General features: G+C 38.7%; 1 protein-coding gene across 2 annotated transcripts; it reads left to right on the top strand.

The window, feature by feature from the left end:
- Positions 1-160: 160 nt before the first annotated feature.
- Positions 161-24,882, top strand: LOC133870451 (formin-like protein 18). Of its 2 annotated transcripts, none has more exons than XM_062307576.1 (18): positions 161-777; positions 2,252-2,952; positions 4,218-4,439; positions 4,657-6,356; positions 6,468-6,591; positions 7,772-7,843; positions 9,490-9,588; positions 9,730-9,771; positions 10,071-10,151; positions 10,241-10,291; positions 10,388-10,469; positions 15,817-15,911; positions 18,853-18,924; positions 19,074-19,190; positions 23,100-23,135; positions 23,276-23,342; positions 24,194-24,584; positions 24,686-24,882. In XM_062307576.1, exons 1-17 carry the CDS (start codon positions 705-707, stop codon positions 24,376-24,378), a joined length of 3,819 nt encoding a protein of 1,272 aa, XP_062163560.1. In that variant the 5' UTR covers positions 161-704; the 3' UTR covers positions 24,379-24,584; positions 24,686-24,882. The 2 variants fall into 2 exon arrangements, with proteins under 2 accessions (XP_062163560.1, XP_062163559.1); XM_062307575.1 differs by having other exon boundaries at positions 162-777; positions 23,100-23,168.
- Positions 24,883-25,559: the final 677 nt, after the last annotated feature.

The following is a 25,559-nucleotide window of genomic DNA, read 5'->3' on the forward strand; positions in this document are numbered from 1 at the left end:
ACGTTGCATTATTTATACGGTTAAATATAATAATATTAAATTATGACTATAAATTACTATTTTACTTGAAAATGAGAAATTGAGAGAGAATAAAGAAAAATGAAAAAAAGAAAAGAAAATACTTAAAACACAAGACCAAACTCATCTCCTTGCTGGGCACACACGTGCTACATCATTATCATCATCCGTTAACCTTTTCTTCAGAACACAGAGACAGACACACAGAGACAGAGACAAAAACAAACCTCAGATCGTTGGGAATCCCATAATTCCTCTATAACAACCACCATATCTGACTCTTCTTTTGTTGCTTAATATACAACGTAGGTATATACCTAATCTTCTTCTCTTTCTCTCTCCATAATCCAAAACTCTTTCGCTCTGTCTCTCTCTGGAACTCAACCTGTCTTGATTGAAAGCTAAGTCTCTCTCTGATACACAAAAGTGTAAGTGTGAATGTGAAGAAAACGACACCAAAGAATACCCAGAAAGTGTTCCTTTAAGACCCAGCAAAATCCATGCATCTGGTTCCTGAATATACACTCTCTTCAATACCATCATGACCATTCTCAATTGAGTTTTTGTGGGGTTTCTGTGATCTGGGTATTTAAGCTGCAAAATGGGTTGAGCTTTGGTGCAATGTGGGTTGTATTGTTGCGTTTCTAGGTGTTCCGGCTGGGTATTCTTTTGAATCTTGAAAGACTATGGCGTTGTTCCGGAAGTTCTTTTATCGGAAGCCCCCAGACGGGCTTTTGGAGATCTCTGAAAGGGTTTATGGTATGTTTCTAAAGGTTCAATTTTTGTGAATTTTGGTCATTTGGGGATTGACATTAATACGACCCAAAAAGGAAATGGAAATTGGAGGGGGGAGGGTAAAGATAAATTTGTTGCTGTTTAAATTCTTATGATTTACTTATAGCATTGTGAATTTCCATCATTGGTGTTAATGGTAGTGCCTCTGGACATTGTAATATATATCTCATTGAGTCTTTAATAATGTTTACATTATTATCAGTCTAATTGAGAGTTGCTCAATGTGTAATTAGCATCTTTATATATCTTCGGAGATGAAGTTTCTGTATATAAAGCTTATATTATATATTGGAAAGCACAGAGAATGTTAGTGATATGGAGATAACCTCTATGTCAATTAACTACCGAGGCAAATTCTGTTGTCGTGGAACTGGGACTGTTAAATGGACAATTTGTGTCACAATTTTTAGTATGTCTGTATTGGCCAATATATTCAGAGAAACTCTTTCGGGGGAAAAATGTTGCATTTTCCCGGTTGGATCAGCTGGTGGATCCTGCCTTGGGGTTTTGGGGTTGTAATGGGGGTGTTTTTTGCTTTTTCTAGTTAGGTGTTTCCTTTTTGTTTTACACTCCCTATGTACCTAGAGGCGCCTCACGCGTTTAATAAAATTTGTCGATTACTTTAAAAAAAAATGTTAAATTTTCGTCGTGTAGCAATATTCTTCCTGGGTGATGATGTAAGTTAGTACATAATTGAGGCGTAAAGAAACGATAATTTACCAGAAAATCTTCGACGAACTCATTTCTTATTGAAACCGGTGCAGCCTTACTCAAGCAATGTTGGTGTTCATTACAAGTAGTTTTGACTGGCCATTGAATTATATTGTCTGAAAATGATTTAAACCATTTCCCTTGGAAACTAGACCTAATACTGTTTTTAAGTGAAGCCCAATCAAGAAGTATTTCCCATATGTGAATTATCATAATGTTAAAATTTTTCCCAAAGTTCATACACGAACTCTGACAGATTTTGGACATGTTGTATTTGCACAAGTATTGTACTGCAATTAAGGCTACACAGACACACACATGTGGATATATTTATATTTATATTCATAAAAAACAATATTTATATTTATATATGTATATGTACTCTTTATGCATGCATATGTAAGTACACTGTGTACATGCACATGCACAAGTGTGAGTTGTGTTTATGTTTACATTCATTTAGTCTAATACTCGAATATGTAAATTTGGTGTCCAAAAAACACATGCAGTAAATTGCAATTAATCCATTTTATTTGCTGTAAAAGTTTAAGGAAAAATGGCTTCCTTATATGTATAGCCTTTGCTTGTTGCCTTATTTTGAGTGTTTTGAAGGAAACACATGTACATTAGACCCGCATATGAAAATCACGTGTTCTTTTTCTTACTGTAAAAGGATTTACAGAACATTTTACTTATATGGCTCTGATCACTCTGTTTGCACGTGTAGTCTTTGACTGCTGCTTCACCACGGATGTTTGGGAGGAAGATGAATATAAAGTCTACATAGGAGGAATAGTAGGTCAAGTCCGTGAACACTTCCCTGATGCTTCATTCATGGTCTTCAACTTTCGAGAAGGAGAGAACCAAAGCCAAATTTCTAACATATTGTCCGAGTATGATATGACGGTGATGGATTACCCACGACACTATGAAGGGTGCCCATTACTCACAATGGAGATGATCCACCACTTTTTAAGATCCAGTGAAAGCTGGCTGTCACTTGGGCAACAAAATCTGCTTTTGATGCATTGTGAACGAGGTGGATGGCCAGTTTTGGCTTTCATGTTGGCTGCCCTCTTGGTTTACAGAAAGCAGTACACTGGGGAACAGAAAACTTTGGACATGATTTACAAGCAAGCACCTCGGGAACTTTTGCAGTTAATGTCTCCTCTGAATCCAATGCCTTCGCAACTGAGGTACCTTCAGTATGTCTCCAGAAGAAATGTCGGCTCAGAATGGCCTCCACTGGATAGGGCACTTACGTTGGACTGTGTCATTATTAGATGCATTCCTAACATGGATGGGGCTGGTGGTTGCAGTCCAATATTTAGGCTATATGGACAAGATCCTTTTATGGCTGCTGATCGGACCACCAAAGTTCTGTTCTCAACTCCAAAGAGAAGCAAACTTGTTCGGCATTACAAGCAGGTCAATCTGAGTCTTTTACCGATTCCAATATGATTGCCTTTCTATCTGTGAATTTAGTTAGGGTTCTTGCTGGACGAGAAAGAAGAACTTATCTTCATTTACTTACGTAATTGACTTGGATCGGTTGCCCTTCCTAACATTTATCTCACTTTTAGAACGACTAATCACTTTGTGAGCAGTATATTTGTTTGTCTAGATTGTGTTTCATAATTATTCAAGTTTCTTTCTTCCAGTGAATAATATTGGTTACCAAAGGTAAAGCTCATAATCCTTGATTCCGATGCTGCTGATGTATGTGACATAAAAGTGCCATTACCCAGTGTTGGTCCTGCCAAGCAGGATTCTGGGAGGGTGGCTTGGATAATGTATATGATATAACAGTATAATTTTTAAATCCAAGATAGTTCTCACCATTAGCATATAACAAATCTGCTGCAGTTTGTAAATCTTGCCCATTAATAGTTGCCTCGAATGGAGAGGATATCTACCTTTTAAAAATGGCAAGCTTTTCAATTCACAATGTGAGAGAAAATATGCAAAAAAGAAAAAAGAAAAAAGAAAAGAAAACATGCAAATATCATAAGACTGTTGTGTGATGATCTATGCGTGGAAATAATTCTGGTCATAGGTCAGCCAATTAGATGAATCAACAACTGAATAAATTGAAATTTGCTTCTGATGGTTCCATATGTGATTTTATTATCATGGTCATTGTTGTTGTTATGTTATTAGTTATTTTGCTTTATGTTGTATTGAATATATCTTTATGAGAATATATGGATTGGTCAGTTTTTGAGAGATGGAGATTAGAGCAGAAGAACTCCATAACAACTGAGAAAGGTTTGCCAAAAGCAAGTGCCTTAGTTCTTCATATTTTTAGTATTTTTCTATTTCTACAAAAAAGATTTGGGTATTTTTCTAATTCAAATAGAATAAAACTTAAAAAGTATACTTGCCCATTTTAATCAAATTTAAACTGGCTGTAGTGACCTTATAGTTAAGATAAATCCAAATTCTATTACAAATGTTGAACAGGACTATGAGGCCCATATATTTAGAGTGACTGGGTTGGTACCTTGTCACCATTTGGAATGGTTAAGTCATTGCCACTTGTTAGCCCGGTCGGAAGCATAAATATTTGTTTCTCATGGTTTCATTTCTCTTTATGTTGATGCCTTGCCTATGAAAGGGAGCACAAAATTGTGTAAGAATTTACTTCTACATTATTCTAATGTGATTTTTGTTCTTACCATCTTGTAATGCAGGCAGATTGCGAACTTGTTAAATTTGACATCCATTGCCATGTCCTAGGTGATGTTGTTCTTGAGTGTATTAGTTTGGATGATGACCTGGAACGTGAAGAGATGATGTTTCGGGTTATGTTCAATTCAGCCTTTATAAGATCAAATATTTTGATCCTTAACCGTGACGACATTGACATCTTATGGAATGCTAAGGATCAATTTCCCAAGGATTTTAGAGCAGAGGTATTAATCAATCTCTCCCAGTTCTTAATTATGTTTGGTACAACATAATTAAGAACTGTGAGGATATGGTCTTCTTAATCATGAGATTCCCAATATTAAAGTTTTGGTGAAACCTGATTATAACCTCATATAATATTTATTGTAATGGTATGTTATATGTCATTTACTAGTTCTTGGATTCTGCTACTTCTCTTATTTGATCTGACATCTTGTGAAGGTTCTGTTTTCGGAGATAGATGCTGCTACTTCTCTTGTTCCAATTGATTTGCCTGGTATTGAGGAGAAAGAAGGCCTTCCTGTGGAAGCATTTTCCAAGGTTCAAGAGATTTTCAGCAATGTGGATTGGCTAGATCCAAAGGCGGATGCAGCACTAAATGTGCTCCAACAAATCACAGCATCCAATGTCCTTCAGGAAAGATTGGATACCTTTTCTATGTGCGCTGCAGAAACAGGTAGCTTGTTGCCAGATTCAACTCCTGAAAAACTAAAATCAGAAACCAATGCCTCTGAAGACAATATCAGGAGTCCCTCATCGATGGCTGTGCTCCAACAAATCAAATCATCAAATGCCCTTCAGGAAATACAGGAGTATGTTTCTGTGCCTGCTGCAGAAGGTAGCTTGTTGCTGGATTCAACTCCAGAAAATTTAAAATCAGAATCAAAGGCCTCAGAAAAAATGACCAGGAGTCTCACGTTGATGGCTCAAGGGAAACAATCTATTCCCTCTTTTAAACCATCTCTAGATTCTATTTCAGTTGGGAAGAAGATTGAACCCCAAGAGTTACAGATTGCTCTCCAACGGCCTGCCAAGTCTAAGATCATATCTCAAAGAGGACCTCCAACTTCCCTATCAGCTCCAGTTTCATATGCTAGTTCTTTGCAAGGCTCACCTCTGCCTTTATCAAGATACCATAGTGCACCCTCGGCCCTTGGCATTACAGCTTTGTTGCATGATCACGCCACATCTAATAGTGAAGAGGTCAAGCATGCGGTGACAGTATCTTTACCTTCCTCTACCACTTCAGCTTCTTCTATTTCAAATGTAACTAAACCTGTACAGCCAATTAATGTGCCTATTGCTTCAAAGCTACCACCTTTACTGCCCCCTTTCTCAGGGCAATCTTCAATGGATGCTCCTATAACTACTGGAAAAACTTCTGCATCTCCTCCATCTCAGTCGATGTCCACACCAATTTCAAGTACGATAGGTTATTCACCTCCCCAACAGCCCGGGACCAAAATACAGTCATCGTTGCCTCCTCCCCCCCCTCCCCCTCCTTTTTCAGGGTTATCTCCATCTTCATCTGTCAAGAACTCATTTTCAACTCCTCCCCCACCTTCACCCCCTTCTTTTTCCGGGATTTCCACATCTTCCACTATCAAAAATTCATTTTCAACTCCACCTCCCCCTCCTCCTCCTCCACTCCCTGCAGTTCCTACTTCAGATGCTTGTGCTGTTCCTTCTGCATTACATGTGAAGAACTCAGCAACTACATCTACCCCTCCACTGCCTCCACCTCCTCCACATTCTGGGCCTGCCTCAGGTCCTACTAGAACACCTTCAGCACCTCCGCCACCCCCTCCTCCTGGTTCTGGTGTGAGGGATTCTTCCTCAAAGAATTCTGCTCATGGTCCGCCTGTACCACCCCCTCCAGCTCCTTTTTCTGGGTTAACAAAAGCTGGTAGTGCCTCTCCACACTCTCACTCAGGAGTTAGAAATGGAAATTTATCTCCAATTCCTGGACCGCCTTCAGGTACTTCATTCGGCTCAAAAGGAGTGGGACTATTACGCCCAAGTCCCAGACATCTAGCTCAGCCTAAAAAGACCAATCTTAAGCCATATCATTGGTTAAAATTGACAAGAGCCATGCAAGGAAGTTTATGGGCCGATGCACAGAAAGCTGATGAAGCTTCCAAGTATGCATCTTCGTTGTCAATCATCTTTCTCTCACTTTTTGAAAACGGTGTTTTCAGTTCATGTGATTCTTGTAGACAATTTATTGTTCTTATTTTTCTTATCTGTGACAGGGCCCCGGAGTTTGACATGTCAGAGCTTGAGAGTCTTTTCTCTGCAACTGCACCAAATTCAGATCAAGGGAGTGCAGGTGGAAAATCAAATCGTCGTGCGGTGAAGTCTGAAAAAGTTCAGCTGGTTAGTGTTTATCTCTATTTGTATGGAGCTTATTTATAGTTCTCTCCATTTCATTGGCTCAAAACTTTGTTCTTACATTTTGCCAAAGCTGGCATGACTTGTTTTATAATGTGAAACAACCATGATTCACCTGGTTCTGGCTGGTAATTTTTCTCACGGGGCTGTGTTGGGGTTGAACTGTTCAAGCTAGGAAAAAAAAGAAAAAGAAATCAGGTTTGTGTTGGTCTCCTCGTCCTTACGGGTAATTACTGTGGGTTAACACTCGAGTTCTTGTTACAGAAATCTATATTGGGCGTATGTGTTATAAAATTTAGGGGAAACTACACTTACCCTCCTCAAACTACCAACTCAATTTGCAATGTCCCCTCAATGTTCCATTTTTTGCAATGTACTCTACCAATCTACGTGCTTCAGTATTGAGACTCTCCATCCCAGCATTACCATGTTATGGACGTTTCTAGAACATGAAACTATTGCCCTTGTATTTCTACAGTATGCAAAGGCAAGAAACCTCTCATACCTCAAGGAATACTTAGAGTGATGACCTATCATTTGGCTGAACAATTGATAAAGGAAGGGAACAATTTGGATGGATAGGACTGTATACCTGGTAATGGTAGGTTGTTTGTTTGCTCATCATATAAATAGTGGCGTAATTGCTGAAAGTCATTCATTCAGCAGGGTGCTGGAGAATTGAACTTCATACTAAATCTGTGCTGACGAAATAGCTAGGTGCTTTTGGCACCAACGGATGAATAAAAGTCTTGAGAAAGTCTTTCATTTTACTATCGTTATAGACAAATACCATCCATATTATCTATTGAATTCAAACCTGACGGCAAATCGATACAAGTAGCTGTCAGCTTGCTATACCATACAAAGGCATCTCCCGTCGAACGATTAGGCAAGACTACGGTGCCCGTGTAAACATCCCGTTTACCCCGTTGGTGCCTCTACATGAGCTTCGGGTAACCAAATATGAACTGGTACCATAGGCTTACAAGAGTTTTCCTTTTTTCATCTTCAGCACATAGAGAAAACCTTTCGTTGATTATCTTTTTATCTATGTGATGATATGTGCATTATAGCTTCTTCCATTTTATATATTTTGTCTTGATAGATAGCTAGTCATTGATCGGAAATCTAGTTTTGCTACCTCATTTTTTACTTGTTCTTGCAGATTGAGCTAAGGCGGGCATATAATTGTGAAATCATGCTTACAAAAGTTAAAGTTCCTTTGCCTGAATTGATGGTAAGTTACTCCTTATGGAATTCATTTGCGCATAAATGCTTCTTTAATGGTTGAGTTGAACTTGGGGTTCTATAGGGTTATACATTCTTACAGTTTCGAAATGCAAAATTTTAAGCTTCTATTTTGTTCATTTTTATATAAATGATTGACATATTATTGCTTTTCTTTGACTCTATTACTTTTAACTAATTTATTTGCTTTATCTTGATCTCCGGGATTTTTTTTTTTTTGGATAAGTAATCTTGATCCCCTGGACTTAATGTATGTTGTATGGGTACTTGGTGTGACTTTACGATTCTATGTACCAAATTGAATCTGAATACATGCATTTTTAGGAAAAAGTTATTGCTCTTGACATTTTTTTTTTTTGGGGGGGGGGGCTTATGCAGAAACTGCATATCTGCAGCATCTTTCTAATCCCATACTTGCCACGTTAGAGTAGGAAATATTCTCTTGCATATAGGCACAATGTGCTAGGAATCCTTCCAAAATCATTGTGTATTAATTGGCAGAAGATCAGTAGAATGACTGGAAACAGTAACTGCAGATTTCATAGATTTTATGAAGGGAGAGTTTGGTTCAAGGTGGGGTTTAGCTGGGGGTGGCAATCCAATAGTGCCCCTATATTCCAACTGGTGTAATTATATGACCATGAAGTCTCATGATCTATTTCCCCCACCATCATCACCTTCATCACTGGTCTGCATTATTGATTTCTTTATTTTTTGAAATTAAATAAATTTTAATTCCAAGTTCAATCCCAAGACTTGGATATTATGACTTATCCGGGCAATGGAATTCAATTTCTATATATATTCTCAAGCTTGATGTCCAATTCTAGACATTCAAATTTTATGCCCGATTGTATTTGTATAGTTTTTTTGTGTCAATAATGACTTTTTTGTATTTGAACCTTTTTATATATGGTCATTGAATAGCAAAAAGTATAAAAATATGACTCATGATGTCACCCATATCAGAAAAAATCTCATGATTGTTGAATTGTCTAAAACTGGTTCTGATGTAAGGGAATTATTACTTTTTTTTTTGGGGTAGTCCATGTAATGTTTGCATTTCTCTGTGATTGATTCGATGAAAATTGTGTGAATCATATGATAGTAATCTTTGGATCAAGTTGTTTCGAATTTACTCTACAAATATGTGTGTGTGTGTGTTACTTCTCTTTTGGGTTTAACAACTGTGCTTATTTGATAAACGCCAAGTCGCACAATTATTTGACTGCATGTCTTTTCCCTGAAGTGTGTTCCTGCATATGTTGTTCAAATTCTAATTTTGTGCCCATCTTGAATTTATACTTTCTTCTTTCTAAACTTCTTATGCTGCAATGTAATCCAACTTTACTTGTAATTCATTTATTTGTTGTTCTGAAACTATACAATATTGTTTAGTTATTTTTTGACTTGACTGTTGAACATAAGTTTCTGGTGTTACCAAGACACAATCATGGACAAACACAAACAACTTAAACACTTATTAACTAAAGTTCTAATGGAAGCTTATATTTACCATTGCTAGATATTGGGGAGTTTGAAGTGATATACAATTTTTTAGTTAACAGATTCTATCCCATAAAATGGGTCTTTGAATGGCCTCTTACATTACTGCTTCCCTTCCCATTTCTTTAGAGTTCAGTCCTTGCCTTGGATGAATCAGCACTAGATGTTGATCAGGTTGAGAACCTCATAAAGTTCTGTCCAACGAAAGAAGAGATAGAATTGCTAAAGGTATTGGATTTTTTTTTTCTTTTTCAGTTGAAATCTTCTACTCCTCCATGTCACTGAATATTTTATTTCCATTTCGAGTGCCATAAGTAAATGTTTTCTTATGTTTCTTTTTTTTTGTTATAATCATGCTTTGATGTTCAGGGTTATGGTGGAGATAAGGGGAACTTGGGAAAGTGTGAACAGGTGAGGGAATTTTTCTTCTTATTCTTTTCGCTTGCTTTCTCACATGTAAGTTATTCTTTGCATACTGTGGCTGATGCCACCATTACAATTGAATGGACAAAATGCAGGTCTTGAATTGTACATTGACAATCCTTTTAGTCGATTAAAATAAGGCCAGGAAAGATGACATAGAGACGATCATCTATGAGCTGTCAATTGCATTATTTTTTAGCCTATCATTCAAGTTGGAGTCCTGCTTCTGTATTAGTACTTGAATTGTCATGATGTTCTGACTAACTGACATGTTTGTTTTCTGACAGTTCTTCTTAGAATTGATGAAAGTGCCACGGGTGGAGTCAAAGCTGAGAGTTTTCTCCTTTAAGATACAATTCCATTCTCAGGTTAGATGACTATCTATTTTATCGTTTTTCCACATGCTTCTGTTGTTGTTCTTGCTGTTACGTCAGCCCTTATCTTATATTTCTTTCAGGTTTCTGACCTTAGAAATAATTTGAATGTTGTCAATTCTGCATCTGAAGAGGTGAGTCATATTTTCATTTTACGTTCTCTTGTGTCTTCAAAAGTCTTTTCTGAACGGTTGCATCTCTTACACCATTATCACAATTGTGCTTTTCAGATCAGGAATTCGGCCAAGTTGAAAAGAATCATGCAAACCATCCTTTCTCTGGGTAATGCTTTGAACCATGGAACTGCAAGAGGTGAGCTCAAATTTCCTTGGTAGTACTTGTGCCTCATCTTAAAGTATATGAATTTTAGACATACAATGTATCACTATATACAAAAAATTGGCGATAAAGCCACTTGAGTTTCTAATAGTTATCATAATATAGGTTTGCCTTATGTAAAGATATAAAGAAAATTTAGAACTTCAAGCCAAAAAAAAAGACAATTCTTTCATAGGCAGATTGCTATCAGTTATTAAGGATGCGTCAAAGTTTTAGTCTGTTTTAAAACCTGATGTGACCATATTCGGTGTCTGATGTAAACGTGAGAGGAAGAAATTGGGGAATTATTTTCAATTTGTTGGCCTTATGACTAGGTGGTATATATTTATCTGTTTTCATATTGAAACCTGGCTGATCTACCCAAGGATTTATTTTAGTTTGATATTAAGTAGCTATTACTTAAACGAGGTGCCTGTCTTCCTGTGGAGGGCCTGTCGCCGGCGAAGGGCATTGGAGGTTCAGATAAGTCTCCGGCATCTCCAGAGATCTCTGGTGGGTTGGGTTTCCCGTCGTCCGGTACCCTTGTTTCGGGGAGCCAGCGAGCCGTCTGCTCTTCTAGTTCTGAGCGGGGTTCATGGCTAGATTTTGACGAAGTACTTTTGGAGGAAGGAATGGGTCCGTTTGAGAAGATGGGTCTGTCTTCAAAGTTGCCAGAGGTCGCCGGAGGTCCACCTTTCGCCCTTGAAGTCCTTGTTCCTATAAACGTTTCTCCCCCTTCGGTTCTGAGTTCTAGGCTAGTTTTGCCCATCCCTGTTCCGGAGGTTTCTCCCAAAGACCCGGTTGTCTCTGCCATAGTTTCGAGGGATTCAGTGGATGCGCTGACTGTTTGGGCTGGTCCGGGTCTTTCGGACTCTTTGGTTCCTTCGGGTCTTCCTTCGTCTGATTCTACGTTGACCCACAGCCCCTCTTCTGGTTCGGGAGTCAGGAATGGGATGGAACTTGCTTTAATTCCAGTGGAAGAGCCTGAACCTTTGTCTTTTTTCAACAAGGTTAAGGGATTTTCTGGTAAGAGACTCCAGGGGTTTTTTTGAAGGCGGTTCTAGCGTATAGCCATTCGGTGGGGATTACGTGCGATGGCTATGAAGGTTAGCTTTCGGCTGTGTTTGAGGCTATCATTGACATCAATGATAAGAAGGTAGCGGGTTCTAGCTCGAGTACGAGCAGCAAAGGTACGGGGGAATTAAACAGATTAGCTTGTTCTGTTAATTATGACGTGCATAGTGGTAGCACCTCTCGTGGTAGGTGCAAAGGTAGGGCTTTTGGTGGTTTTTTATGAAGCCCAAAATCCTTTCTTGGAATGTTAGAGGGTTAAATGAGGGTGACAAGCGGTTGAAAGTCAGAAATTTAATTAGGCAATGGAAGACAGATATTATTTGCTTGCAAGAAACCAAACCGGATTTTATTTCTAACAGATTAGTGAGGAGTCTGTGGGGTTGTCACTTTGTTGATTGGTGCTACTTAGCCTCTCGTGGGGCCTCTGGTGGTATCTTGATTATGTGGGATAGAAGGATTGTAGAGAAGATGGATGTGTATGTGGGTGAGTTTGTTGTTGCCTGTTCTTTCAGAAGCGTTGCTGATGACTTCTCTTGGGCTTTTGCTGGGGTCTACGGTCCTAACTTTGACTCTCTCAGAAGTTCTCTCTGGGATGAGTTGGCTGGCCTTTCTTCTTGGTGGGAGTTGCCTTGGTGCATTGGGGGTGATTTCAATGTCACACGCTTTCTTGCTGAAAGATCTAGAGACGTTCGTCTTAATGCTGCTATGATGGAGTTTTCAGACTTTATTTTCGAGCAGGATCTTATGGATCTTCCTCTTGCAGGAGGGCCTTTTACGTGGTCTAATAATCAGGAGATTCCCTCTTGGTCTCATCTTGATAGATTTCTTGTTTCTCCAGATTGGGAAGTCAAGTTTCCAGGTTCTCTGCAGAAAAGGCTTCCTAGACTGTGTTTTGATCATTTTCCTATTCTTCTTGATTATGGTGGCGTTCATTGGGGTTCTAGACCGTTCAAGTTCAAGAATATGTGGTTAAAGGCTGAAGGGTTTGTGGATAGGGCGCGTCTTTGGTGGGAGTCTTATTGCTTTCAAGGCTCGCCCGGCTTCATCTTCTCTCAAAAGCTTAAGGCTTTAAAGAATGATCTCAAAAGATGGAACGAACAGGAGTTTGGTAATGTGGAGTACCGAAAAAAAATGCTTATGGAAGATTTGTGTGCTCTTGATAGTTTGGAGGAACAACGTGGGTTAACTCCCGAAGAAAAGGTGAGGAAATGTGGGGTCATCAGAGATCTGGAGAATTCTATTTTACAGGAGGAGATTAGTTGGAGACAGAAGTCTAGGGTTCTTTGGCTCAAAGAGGGTGATAAATGCACTAAATTCTTTCTTCGGGTAGCCAACTCGAATAGGAGGTCCAATTCCATAGAGTCACTCTCAGTCAATGGCTCTACTTCTTCAGATCAGCAGGTTATTAGGGATCATGTCGCTCTTTTTTACAAGTCTCTTTTTGCAGAACCTTTCTCTTGGAGGCCTAGGATGGATAACCTTGCTCTTGACACATTGGATGCGGGTGAAGCCTCTTCCTTAGAACTTCCTTTTGAGGAAAGGGAGGTCTTAGAGGTGGTAAAAGGGTTGAATCGTGATAAGGCTCCAGGCCTTGATGGGTTCACTCTTGCGTTCTTCCAAGACTGTTGGGATGTGATCAAGTCTGATCTCATGGGGGTATTCCAGGACTTCCACACTCATAGAAAGTTTGTCAAAAGCATTAATGCCACTTTTATAGCCTTAATTCCGAAGAAGCCTGGGCCTGTGGATCTTAAAGATTTTCGGCCTATCAGTCTTGTAAGTAGCGTTTACAAGATCATTGCTAAAGTTCTTGCTAATAGACTGAGAAGGGTTGTGGAGAAGATTATCTTGAATCCCCAAAACGCTTTTGTGAAAGGAAGGCAAATTCTTGATTCTGTTCTTATAGCTAATGAGTGTCTGGATAGTCGCATCAAGTCAGGTGAACCAGGGTTACTTTGTAAACTGGATATTGAGAAGGCTTATGATCATGTTAACTGGGATTTCTTATTGTATATGTTGAGAAGATGTGGCTTTGGGGAGAGATGGTGTTCTTGGATAGCGCATTGTATCTCTTCAGTGCGTTTCTCGGTTTTGGTGAATGGCACCCCTTCTGGTTTCTTCAGCAGTTCTCGTGGTCTTAGACAGGGTGACCCTCTGTTGCCTCTCTTGTTTGTCATTGTGATGGAGGCCCTTAGTAAGTTGTTCTCTATAACTGTTCAAAGGGGCTTCCTCTCTGGCTTCTCTGTGGGCTCTGGCAACAATGGAGTGATTAACATTTCTCATTTGTTATTCGCAGACGATACTTTGGTGTTTTGCGGGGCTAATCCTGATCATCTCCTCAATCTTCGTATGTTATTGCTGTCCTTTGAAGCTGTTTCAGGTTTGAAGATTAACTTGGATAAGTCAGTGTTGGTTCCTGTGGGTCATGTGGATAATATGGATGATTTGGCTGGCATCTTGGGCTGTGGAGTTTCTTCTCTTCCTATAAAGTACCTTGGACTTCCGTTGGGGGCCCCTTTTAAGGCTAAGTCCAGCTGGGATGAGGTAGTTGGTAAGATTGAGAGGCGGCTGGCTAGCTGGAAGCGGTTGTATTTGTCGAAGGGTGGTAGAGTTACCCCTATAAAAAGCACTCTCTCTAATCTTCCCACGTACTTTCTTTCTCTATTCCCTATTCCCTCCAGTGTTTCCAGTCGTATAGAGAAGTTGCATCGAGATTTCTTGTGGGGTGGCATAGGTGAAGAATTTAAATTTCATCTGGTTAATTGGTCCAAGGTTTGTTCTCCTATTTCAAATGGCGGTTTGGGTATCCGGAATCTAAGGATTTTCAACAATGCTCTTTTAGGGAAGTGGTTGTGGCGTTATGCCCATGAGAGAGGAGCTTGGTGGAAATCTGTTGTGGATGCAAAGTACGGTTCTACTTGGGCTGGTTGATGTTTGTTAAATCCCCCTGGGTCACACAGAATGGGGCTTTGGAAGAATATTAGGAAGGGGTAGAGTTTGCTTTGCAGCCATACCAGACTTATTTTGGGAAATGGATCTAGGATTCACTTTTGGGACAATGTGTGGTGCGGTGAGGTGCCCCTTAAGGAAGCTTTCCCAGTTTTGTATGACATAGCGCGTGACAAGAATGCACATGTTGCAGACCATTTGGTTGTGGTGAGCGGGTCCTATTAGTGGGATGTTAGCTTCTTTCGAGCGGCCCACGATTGGGAGGTGGATGTATTGGCCTCATTTTTCTCTTTGCTGTACTCTACCTGAGTGGATTGTGATGGGGAAGACCAGCTCTGGTGGTCTCCTTCCCACAAAGGGAAATTTGATGTTAGATCTTTCTATAAGGCTCTTGCTTGCAAAGAGGCTATTCATTTTTCCTAGAAAAGTATTTGGCGGACCAAGGTTCCTTTGAAAGTGGCATTCTTTGCTTGGACGGCAGCGCAAGGGAAGATCCTCACCTTGGACAATCTCAGAAAGAAGCGTGTCATTGTGATTGATAGATGTTGCATGTGCAAATTGAATGGGGAGTCGGTGGATCACCTTCTTCTCCATTGCGAGGTTGCATGCGCTCTATGGAACGCCATCGTTAGTCGCTTCAGTTTGTCTTGGGTTATGCCTCTTCGGGTGGTAGATTTATTTGCTTGCTGGTGGACAGGTGGTCGCTCTCGGAGTGTGGTCGTGTGGAAGATGGTTCCTTGTTGCCTTTTGTGGTGCTTGTGGAGGGAACGCAATGATAGACAGTTCGAGGACAAAGAAATAACTATTGAGGAACTCATTTTTTTTTTTTTTTTCATTCTTTGTACTCTTGGTCGGTTACGTTCCTCGCACCTTTAGCGTTTAGTTTTAATGATTTCCTTGTTTTGTTTTCTTCTTCCTCTTGATGCCTTTCTTGTAGACTTCCTGTGTACTTGATTGTGCTTTGCACTTTTTAATGATATTTATCTTACTTATCAAAAAAAACTTAAACGAGGTGCCAATGTCTCCATCCTTTGGTTGATTGAAGTTGGACCTGCAACCTCATGGGTGCCATTGGGGTCATTTCAAATCTGGACCGACTTATCCATTTATTCATGGATTTTCTGACTGCTATAGATTAATGTGTATATATGGGGCATATGTGTTTTTGTTGACATTTGTCTTTACCTGTTGTGTGCGAGCTTTTCTCTAGAAGCTCCAGTTGTCAGGGTTTGCTTTAACTATGCTGTACAATCATTCTTTGGAGCACCAATGCCTCTTGCTTTCTTCTTGCAGTATGTCAATAACATTATTTCTGCAGGTTCTGCTATTGGATTTCGATTGGATAGTCTCCTTAAACTCACTGACACACGGGCCCGGAACAAGAAGACGACACTCATGCATTATCTTTGTAAGGTAGAATATTTTTCGTTTTAGCCCCTGCTGATGTTTTTATTTTATTTTATTTTATCTTTTATGATCATCACTTGGTGTGTCTTCAAAGTTGCATATATATTTGATTGCGTATCTGATGCCCCTGACTTCCTACATTCTATTGAGATAGTCTCTCTCCCTCTCTCTCGTCATGAAGTTATACTCCCCCCATCCCGAGTTCTGTTTAGGGGTGTGCATCAGAGATGGTAGAGTTGAAAATGGGCTTTTCGTGTTCCGCTTCCGCTACTATCTGAATAGTCGAAATGACCTCCGACTCTTTTCCAGCGGAGGTCATTTTTGTCTGGCTTCCACCTCCAAAATGTTGGAGGGGGAGTTGGGTGGAAGATTCGAAAGAGATATGATCGTCTTCGTCACAGACAAAGACGCCTCATCTTCACAATCCTCATCTCACCTTGGCCTCCACGCATTGAATCAACTAGAGAAGAAGGACGACGACACGGGAGACAAAGAGAGATGAAGAGAGTCTTGAACGGCATAGGAGGGGAGGAAGTGATTTAGGTTTGCAGTGGGGGAACTTATAGCCTATAGGGGCCCTATAAAACGACACAGCTTTTTTTTTTTTTTTTAAATCACTAAACATAAAACGACGTCATTTGTCCTTAAAAGAAATCATTAAACATAAAACAATGTCATTTTATGAATTATATTTAAAAAGATAAAGTAGGGCGGGTTGGAATTCCGTCGGAAAATAAAACAGGACTTCGCCCTCACCTCCGACTTCTGTTGAAAGTAAAACTAGAATCCGCCCCCCTCCGCTTGCCGTCCAACACCTACCCGTGTGGGTCAGAACCGCGTTGGCAGCGGGTCGGAACCCCGGAAATCTGCACACCCCTAGTTTTGTTTCATGTTGACTAAACACGAAGTTTGAGGATTAATGCATTGCACAAAGTTTGAGGATTAATGCATTGCACAAAGTTTAACGATAGTATATGAAAATGAACACTTAAATGCTTTTACTTTTTGTAAAATGAGATCAGTTTGGGATTGCTAGAAATGGAAATTGACCCTCAATTCGGCACGGTGGGAATCTCTCTCTCTCCCTCTCTCTCTCTCTCTCTTCGGTCTCTTCGGTGGAGTGGCAGAAGGTAATTCCCGGTACCAGATGAACAATGTAAAGGGGTGCTACGTATATTACAGAATTACCATGAAGTATTAATAATGGGAGAGCTCTTCAAAAGGAGAGGACTGAATGGTGTGCAGTGAGAAATTGTAATCGAGGGTCAAGTAAAAATCATAATCAAGGTTTGAAAACAAATTAGGAGGGATCTTCCAGGGATGCAGCTTGAATAAAGCAAGTGAGAGAGACACCATTTCTCTTTTGGGAAGGAAAGGGCCTCTGCAGTGGCCATCCTTCTGCAGCTTGTTAAGGCATTTCAATGGCTAAGTTATAAGTACATATGGCTGAGTGACTTCAATGGTGGAAAATGATTGCTAACTTCCTACTCTTACATGTAATGAATCAGGAAAAGCGCTAGTCACATTAGCGCTATCATCCCAAAAGAACTAGTTAATTTAGAGCTTCCTTAGAATTACGTATAAAAGCTCAGCTTCACTTCGTAAGTAAGCATTGTGGGACTTAGCACCCATGAGTGTCTTTATAAATCATCCATTCTATGTGGGCTACCCATCTTTCCAAAGTGGGACCGAAGTGTTACAAACTCCCCCCCTAAACCCTTGAGGTCTTCATCAGGGCCATGTCATGTAGTGCTCCAGTACCATATGACATTACTAGGTGGCTCTGACACCATTTGTAATGACCTAGGAAAAGTGCTAGCCACATTTGCTCTATCACTCCAAAATGACTAATCAATTTGGAGCTTTTTTAGAATCACGTATAAAGTCCAGTTTCACCTAGTAGGTAAGTAATATAGGACTTAACACCTATGAATGTCTTTATAAACCATCCACTCTATGTGGGCTACTCATCGTTCCAAAGTGGGACTGAGGTGTTACACTACACCCCCCAGAAAAAAGGTTTCATTCTCTCTTTTTCCTCTAAAAGTTGGAGAGAAGAGCATCCAGATGGAGAGGAAAAGAGGATGACAGCTATGCAGAATTCATGATTCTTTGACTGTCCTTGAAAGTAGCTAGTCCCATGTCTTGAACAACTCGAATAACAAATTGAATCTTTTGTCTATGGATGAACTAAGTCAATGGTGGAGGAGGGTTAGGACAAAGGCATGTCTAATGTTGGAAGTCTATAATGCAGAAGAAAATATTAATAAAGAATTAATTGAAACACATCTATAACATATGCCTTTATACATTCAGGGAAAGGAGAAGCATGTACTTGGTAGAAGTAACTGAAGTATGCTCGTTGTTGGAATTCAGAACATAATATCTGACATTATATCAGTCTCCTTGAGCTAGCTCACCATTGAAATTAATTTGAAGAGAAAGAAATGTTGTAATTCTTGCAGAATGTGGATCTATTTTCAAATTGTTGTTGGTCGTAATTGAGAGATTTTATTGTGACTTTTGATCTTTGCTGAAGTCGCTTCTCCCTCATTTTGTCCATTTTGAATTATGGAGTGGTTAAAGTCTTTGTCTGGGTTTGGTCTCAAGTTGATTTTACTAATCATTTGGTGAAACTCAACTAAAGCAAGTCTTAATCTCAACCAATTGTGTTCTGCGCCACATGGACCCTTTTGCACCATCCAGTCTATAGGGTCACTTTTTCTTACAAGGTTTCTAGGGATCTTTCAGTAGTTGATTAATCCCAGGGTACATATTTTATAATCATATTCTTCCCCCATCTCTGTCTGCGTAATTATGGTCTCATTTTACCCTTTTTGCTTCTACAGCTCCATTCAGCATAAAAAAAATGGGATTTTTGCACACTTCTGTCCAGGACAATTCCTTTATTCTTCTTAATAATCAATTTCTTCTTGACAAGCTGTAGGTGCTTGCTGAAAAGTTGCCAGAACTTCTAGATTTTCCAAAAGACCTTGTGAGTTTGGAGGCTTCAACAAAGGTGTTCTTTCTTCTTCTTCCTTTTTTTTTTTGGTGGTATTGATTTTGTGGAAGCAGTTCATTTACTGTATTTTCTGTCTTTGTAGCTAAAAGATTTTTTTTTTTTTTTTTTTGATAAGCTTTGTAGCTAAAAGATTTATTACCATGCAGATACAATTGAAATATTTGGCAGAGGAAATGCAGGCCATTAGTAAGGGGCTGGAGAAGGTTGTACAGGAATTAACTGCCTCAGAAAATGATGGTCCTGTGTCAGATAACTTTTGCAAGGTACTCTGTGTTTTGGCTGCATATGTGTTCATATGTGTGAATGAAATTTCTCTACATATGTCCCTCCCTCCCTCCCCAGTCCATAGCTTGAAAGTATTTGGCTGGAGCAAATTCTGAAAAACCAATAGTATCCGATACCTCTCTAAAGCCTGTCTAAGTTGTGGTTATTTGTAATTTGTGGCACAAGTCTTCTCTACACTTTCCTTTCTTCCCTAATTGCTTTACTATTTTCTTAAGCCTTGTCATCTAATCTAATCTGAGCTCCATTACCTTTTGTTATACAAATATCAACCTAAATAATAAGCTTCTAAATGTATGTTTTAACTCGGAAGTGCACAATATCAAACAAATAGTATAGCTAGCAAATACGAGATCATTCCCACGAGGATTGGACTAATAGTGTTTAAAGACAATTTCTTAAAGCTTCTATGTAAATGAAACAAAACAAATAACAGATTTGAATAAATACTCAAGATTGCACTAGTGAAAGAAAATCGTAAAATAGATTTGAAACTAGACTTGAAATAATGAGAAAATAAGTTAAGGCTTCGATATTCACCACTAATCATCTTCTTTCAAGCAAACAACTTGCACATTGCTACAAATTAGATTTAGATGCTTAATGTTTGACAACCTAAGGGCATGGTATCTACTCCTTAAGCTATTGATTTCCTTAAGCAACAAGTTAGGCCTAGGTGTCTACTCTAACTCTTTTCATTCTCAAAGTATTTAGCATGGTATTTACTAAGTTGCACTTCAAGAAAGTATAAAACAATGGAAATAAACACACGAAACCTTGAACATGATATCTATTTTGGTTTTTCATGTTGATTAATCCCAAGAACCCATAATTGGTTTCGTCGTCACTTAATGTAGGCACAAGACTCGGTCATCTAAATTTACCTAGATGACAATCTCCATATAACACATGTATATGATGATCAAGCATAACACATAAGCCATATGAAGAATGAAATGAAACCTGAAAGTAATCAATTAAGCATCACAAAAATAATTTGTAACAAAGCAAATCGAAATCCTTAAGAAAACATGACTAGGGCTTCAATCGAGCCCTAACTAAAATATTTAGTTACACATAATTCTAATGAAAAAGAGCTCCCATGTGTGAAGACGGCCACCTTAGAAGAAAATCTAGTAGAAAAAACATGTGTCTCCTTTAGGTCTATTAACATGTATTTATAGAACCCTCAACAAAACCCTAACAATTGAACGTGTGCCTCTTTTTATTTTCTGATTTTTCCCTAGACTTATTTAGGCACTCAACTTTCTTTTCCAGCCGTGTAAATCCCAAAAAAAAAAATCGGAATTTAATACCTCCTTCAAGTCTGCCGCATTGACATCACGCACAGCCTGGCATTTGTCTACTAAAACTGTCATAACTTTCTCTAGAAAAAATTATTTTTACGAGCCATAAAATTCTTTAGAAAATAGACATTCGGGATCTTTCCAAGCATTATGAAGCATATATGGCTCATCTTCTGGTTATTTCTAAATCAATACAGTTTAATCCGCAAAGATGACTGATCTGTACGGACAATTCTAAGAATTTAGTGAGGCTCCTTCTCACCCTTTGCTAGTGACAACATGACTTAGCAAAATGCTCAATTTATCTTTAACGGTCCAAAAATGATGGGTTTTGTTGCACTTCTCTTGGGAAACCTGAAAGCATGTAAAACACTACAAAAGATTAAATTGTAACAAGGCTAAAGGATTAACGAATGCAAATCAAAGGGCTTGAATGTGTAAAATTTAGCGCTTATCACCTTTCTAGAAACATTCGCCCAATTTCATTTCAATCCACCTCAAGATAAGTGAATAATTAGTTGAAAAAGTCACAATCAACAATTTCTTAACTCGATTGGTAATGAAGGGGCGAGTGAGTGAAGAGAAAAAAAAGTCGATGAGCTTGGTTTATTGCTTCCAACAAGCCTCTCCCATTTTGACAGGTAGTGCATCTGCACATAATTTTGTGGCTAAAAGGAGGGAAGGGGAATTTTGTTCTTGTAACTTAGGAATCAGAACATGTTCCTTTATACTAGTCGAGTTCCTAGACCCAAATCAGTCGCACTTATTGATTATAACCGAAAGCTGAAACAGTTGGCAAATATCACATTTTTTTTTGATAATTGTAACTCAGTTCATTAAAAGTGCAGATGGGCGCAACCCTTATACACGGGAAGTATACAAGAGAGCCCTTAAATGGGACGAGAAGAGAATAAATTTAAAAAGTCTACAAAAGTAAAAGCATTCAACCAATGATGGGGCGCTATCCAAATATACAACATATTAAGCAAACGCTTTCTTAGCTTCACCATTGGCAAATATCACATTACGTGACATATATGGTTTTCATAAGGTAAAACTTGAAGTTATCAAAGTTAAAATTCTTGTGAGGATAATATATTTTACATTATTTATCAATTGATAAATTACACACTCCCTCAGGTCTTGAGCTCACGACTTTGTCCTTTATCCTATTCTTATAGAGAAAGGAAATGTTAAGGGTGCGTGCTCTAGTTCTAGAGGTAGAAGGGAGCTTTTGAACTTAGATTGCTCCATAAACCATGATTCTACAGGTGCGTCTTCTAGGCGTGGGAAAGGCAAGGCTCACGTTTTTTAGTGTGAGTTCGAGTTTGAGGGTTTGAGGGCTTGCTGTTTTGTTGGTTTTTGGTTGGGTTGTGTGGGTTGTTTAGGTTTTTCTTGCTCTAGTTTAGGTGCCTGTTGTATACTGGCTGTGTACTTGGGGTGCCTTACACTTTTTATAAAATTTCCTTTACTTTAAAAAAAAATAAAAAAATAAAATAAAATTCAATGATATTGTTAAAGAATCAGTTAGAACAAGTGATTTTATTTTATTTTATTTTTTCAGCTGTGAACTTGACTGTGAAGGTTTCTACTATCTGTTTAACTAAAGTTCAAAAGGTTCTGACTTAAGTACTTATCCGCACCCTAACTGGCAGCTGCTGAGACCAACTTTCCTAAACTTCTACCTGGTCTTTCGCCCAAGCTGTGTGAGGCAGAAACTTGTCTCACGTATGGTTTGAGGGATCGAGCCTCAGCCCAGCAGTAATGGTGCGGCTTAGGTCAACTAGCACAGAAGATACGGTTCCCTCAAAAATTGCCTTCGGTTCAAAACTTTATATGGGGAAAGAGTGTTGTATGTTTCAAGGTCTTGATCATATACATGGACTCACTTTTCATTCCATTGTGGCAATTCAATGACTTACAAACTGCCCAAAATGAGTGATTTGCACATGTTTGAGCATAATTGATCCCATTGTGCTAACCTGTTGCCGGTAAACTTTCCGGCCTCGTACAAGAATGGAAACTAGAGTGTTTTTTCAGCATTGGTGGATAAAGAATCATGAACATAATAATTTCTGATTGGTCCATTTTCTAGCTAATTCCTACAAAGCAGTCTAACAAAGTGACGTGTTTCTAAAGCATGTGCTTCTCACATGCTTTCTTATTAATGCTATTAAAAAAACATGTGAGAAGCACATACTATTAAAAAAATATGTGCTTTTTTCTTACATGTTGAGGGACACATATCACTTTGTTTGACTGGTTTGTAGCAGTTTGTAGCTAATTTCTATCCTTTCTGGTTGACCATGGTCTACTAACAGGTTTTTTTTTTATTATTTTTTTTTTTTGGGTAAGGCTGTTAAGAATTGATATAAACCCAATGGTATAACTCATTATTTGCCCCCTAGGGCACCTAAAAGAGTAGAACATTCTGCTTGATCTAATGCCATTTGAAGAGGCCATCCCTTCTTTCTTATTTAAACACTCGCATTGTCTTGCTACTCCTTTGAGTTTATTATGATTAATTTTTCTGATTACAATTAATTCACTTATTAATATTATATCTTTCATTGAAATATTCAGACTTTAAAGGAGTTCCTTGGTTTTGCTGAAGGGGAGGTGAGGTCTTTGGCTTCACGTTATTCTAGTGTGGTATGCATCAACCTCATTTTGATGGAGTTGAATTTAGATGATAGTAGATGTTTGCGAGATGATATACACACAATACTAGACATATTTCTGAATTTGGATGTTTTCAGGGTAGAAATGCAGATGCATTGGCTCTTTATTTTGGGGAAGATCCGGCCCGTTGCCCATTTGAGCAAGGTATTTTTAGTCTTACAGTTTTGATTTCTCTGTATTCCTGTTCAAACTACAGTAGGTAAAAAGAAGTGAAAGAAAATTAAAAAGGAAAAGTGCATATACCCTCCTAAAACTACCACCAAATTAACAATTTTCCCCAAAACTATAAAAAAATTGTCAATGTCCCCCAATGACGAAAATACCTGTGATAAAATAAAAATAAAATATTCTAAAAATTCTTTAAAAAAGAAGAAGCTAAAACTAAAATTTGAAAAAAAACAAAAAAAAAAACGCAAAAACCAGGGTGTGGCCACCCCCTTGGACAAATGGGGGTCCGACTCCTTACCCCTTGACAAACCCCGTCCTCTATTTCACCCCACCCTTGCCTAATCCCAATCTCAATCCTCCTTTTCCTCCTATTTCTCCGAAGTCAAAGCCAGCCTCAAACAACAACAACAACAAAGACCCACAAACTCAAAACCTTTGAACCCATCTCTCTCTCTAAGCCTTCCAAAGTCGATTCCCACAAAGAAAACCGCAAGAATCTCTTTGAGTTTTGCCTCCGACCCTTTGTGCCTCCCTCGACCGAACCCAACTCTGCGTCTTCAACCTCGTCCCCCTTATCACCAAAGCACATCTAAGCTTCCACAAATTTCTAAATGGTTGAATTATGATAAAGAATTAGACATTGGAGGACGCAGAGCATAAAAGACTTCATAAAAAATTATGCATGTAAATTTACGAGGAAGCGAGGCAAGGAAAGGTACGGCCGCTTGGCAAGGCAGACCACTTTGTATGAGCCCAATTCATGTGTTATTATCATTATTGGAGTTTAGTGATATGAAGTTAGCTGGTAATTATCATTTTTACTTTAGTTGTATCAACTCTGCTCAACTTCGTGAGGATGTTTGTACGAGCACATGAGGAAAACTGCAAACAGATCGAGCTTGAAAAGAAGAAAGCCCAGAAAGAGGAAGAAAATGAGAAGGTGAAGGTAGGTACACCCAAAAAGGAGTCTGTACACCTGAGGACTGCCATCAGGAGTGGAAACATCAATTGATCAAGGATTATTAACACTTCATTTACCTGAGCAACACAAGATAATTGCTGCTTGGATGGAAAACCCATACAAGGAGCGAGAATACAAACTACAACCCGCAGCATTGATACTGATGGCATGGAGAATGTTTAATCCGATGGCAAGAATAAGTAAGCGGTTAATGAAAATGCAGGTGTACAACTGGGCAGAGATTTATTTTTCAAGCAGTAAGCCTTATACATCCCCTTTCCTGCTTTGGAATTTGTTGTAGTTTATGAATCTTGAACTTTTTTTTTTTTTTTCAAATGCTTTGTTGTTTTTGGAGCAGTGATGCTGGAGCTGAAGGAGTCCTGTTGGATGAGCCACTTTTAAGATGCTATTAATAATTTTTGCTGTAACCGAGGCGGGGGGTTTCATCATTGTTTCTGTATATTTTTGATTGATAGGCAGTTGTGTAATCATTTTAATTTAATGCATGTATATAAATAAAATTTCGTTGAGAAGATATGATAAGCTCTTGAAATAGGTTGTGTTTTGGCCCCAAAAAAGAAAAAGAAAAATGTGATGTTTAGATGGAAAGCAACAGTATGTGCCATTATCAAAATTATCACAATGTGCTTTCCATCTAAAACATTTCAATGCTTACTGAGGTCACCACAGTAAATTGCTTTAGATTTAGAAAGTCTTATTTAGTATATTTCTTCTGGTGAAGATGGTAGGTAGGCTGGTCTGCATGAGTACTTGTTTGCTTCAGGACTGTCAATCCAAGCCCAATTCTAGCATAAGTGGGTTGGGTTTTAAACTCAAGCCCTTTCTCAACTTGTCAGCCACCAATAAAAGCTTTTTCTGTGACATTGCTCCCTTTTCAATGATGATGTTATCATATACGTATTTGAAGTTAAAACCAGTTAGCTAGAAGGATCGCATCAGTGTAGAAAGCTACAACTTATTACTTAGAAGTAACCATATGTGGGATTTCACCCTCCACTGGACCAAACCTATTATCTATTGAACAAAGTTTTTCTCTGAACTGGGTTAAAGGAATTTCTTTCAACTTAGTTTATTAAGCTGATAGAGAATCTCATGCATTTTAAACACATGTCAGTTTAATAGACTGGTTCCTCTAACCCAGTTTGTTTCGTTAATATGATCATTTTGAAACTACACAAAATTGTTTCTTCGAGTGAGATTGCACTCGTCTA

The sequence above is a fragment of the Alnus glutinosa genome, chromosome 6 (assembly GCF_958979055.1).
Source record: "Alnus glutinosa chromosome 6, dhAlnGlut1.1, whole genome shotgun sequence".
In the NCBI taxonomy this organism is placed as follows: domain Eukaryota; kingdom Viridiplantae; phylum Streptophyta; class Magnoliopsida; order Fagales; family Betulaceae; genus Alnus; species Alnus glutinosa.

What these genes read in the sequence shown, in the direction of transcription:
- LOC133870451 (XM_062307575.1), top strand. Translation starts at nt 705, where the DNA reads ATGGCGTTGTTCCGGAAGTTCTTTTATCGGAAGCCCCCAGACGGGCTT. An exon ending in AGTCTGAAAAAGTTCAGCTG is followed by an intron (nt 6,592 to 7,771) that starts GTTAGTGTTTAT and finishes TTGTTCTTGCAG; the next exon opens with ATTGAGCTAAGGCGGGCATA. An exon ending in CCGTTGCCCATTTGAGCAAG is followed by an intron (nt 23,343 to 24,193) that starts GTATTTTTAGTC and finishes TTTTTACTTTAG; the next exon opens with TTGTATCAACTCTGCTCAAC.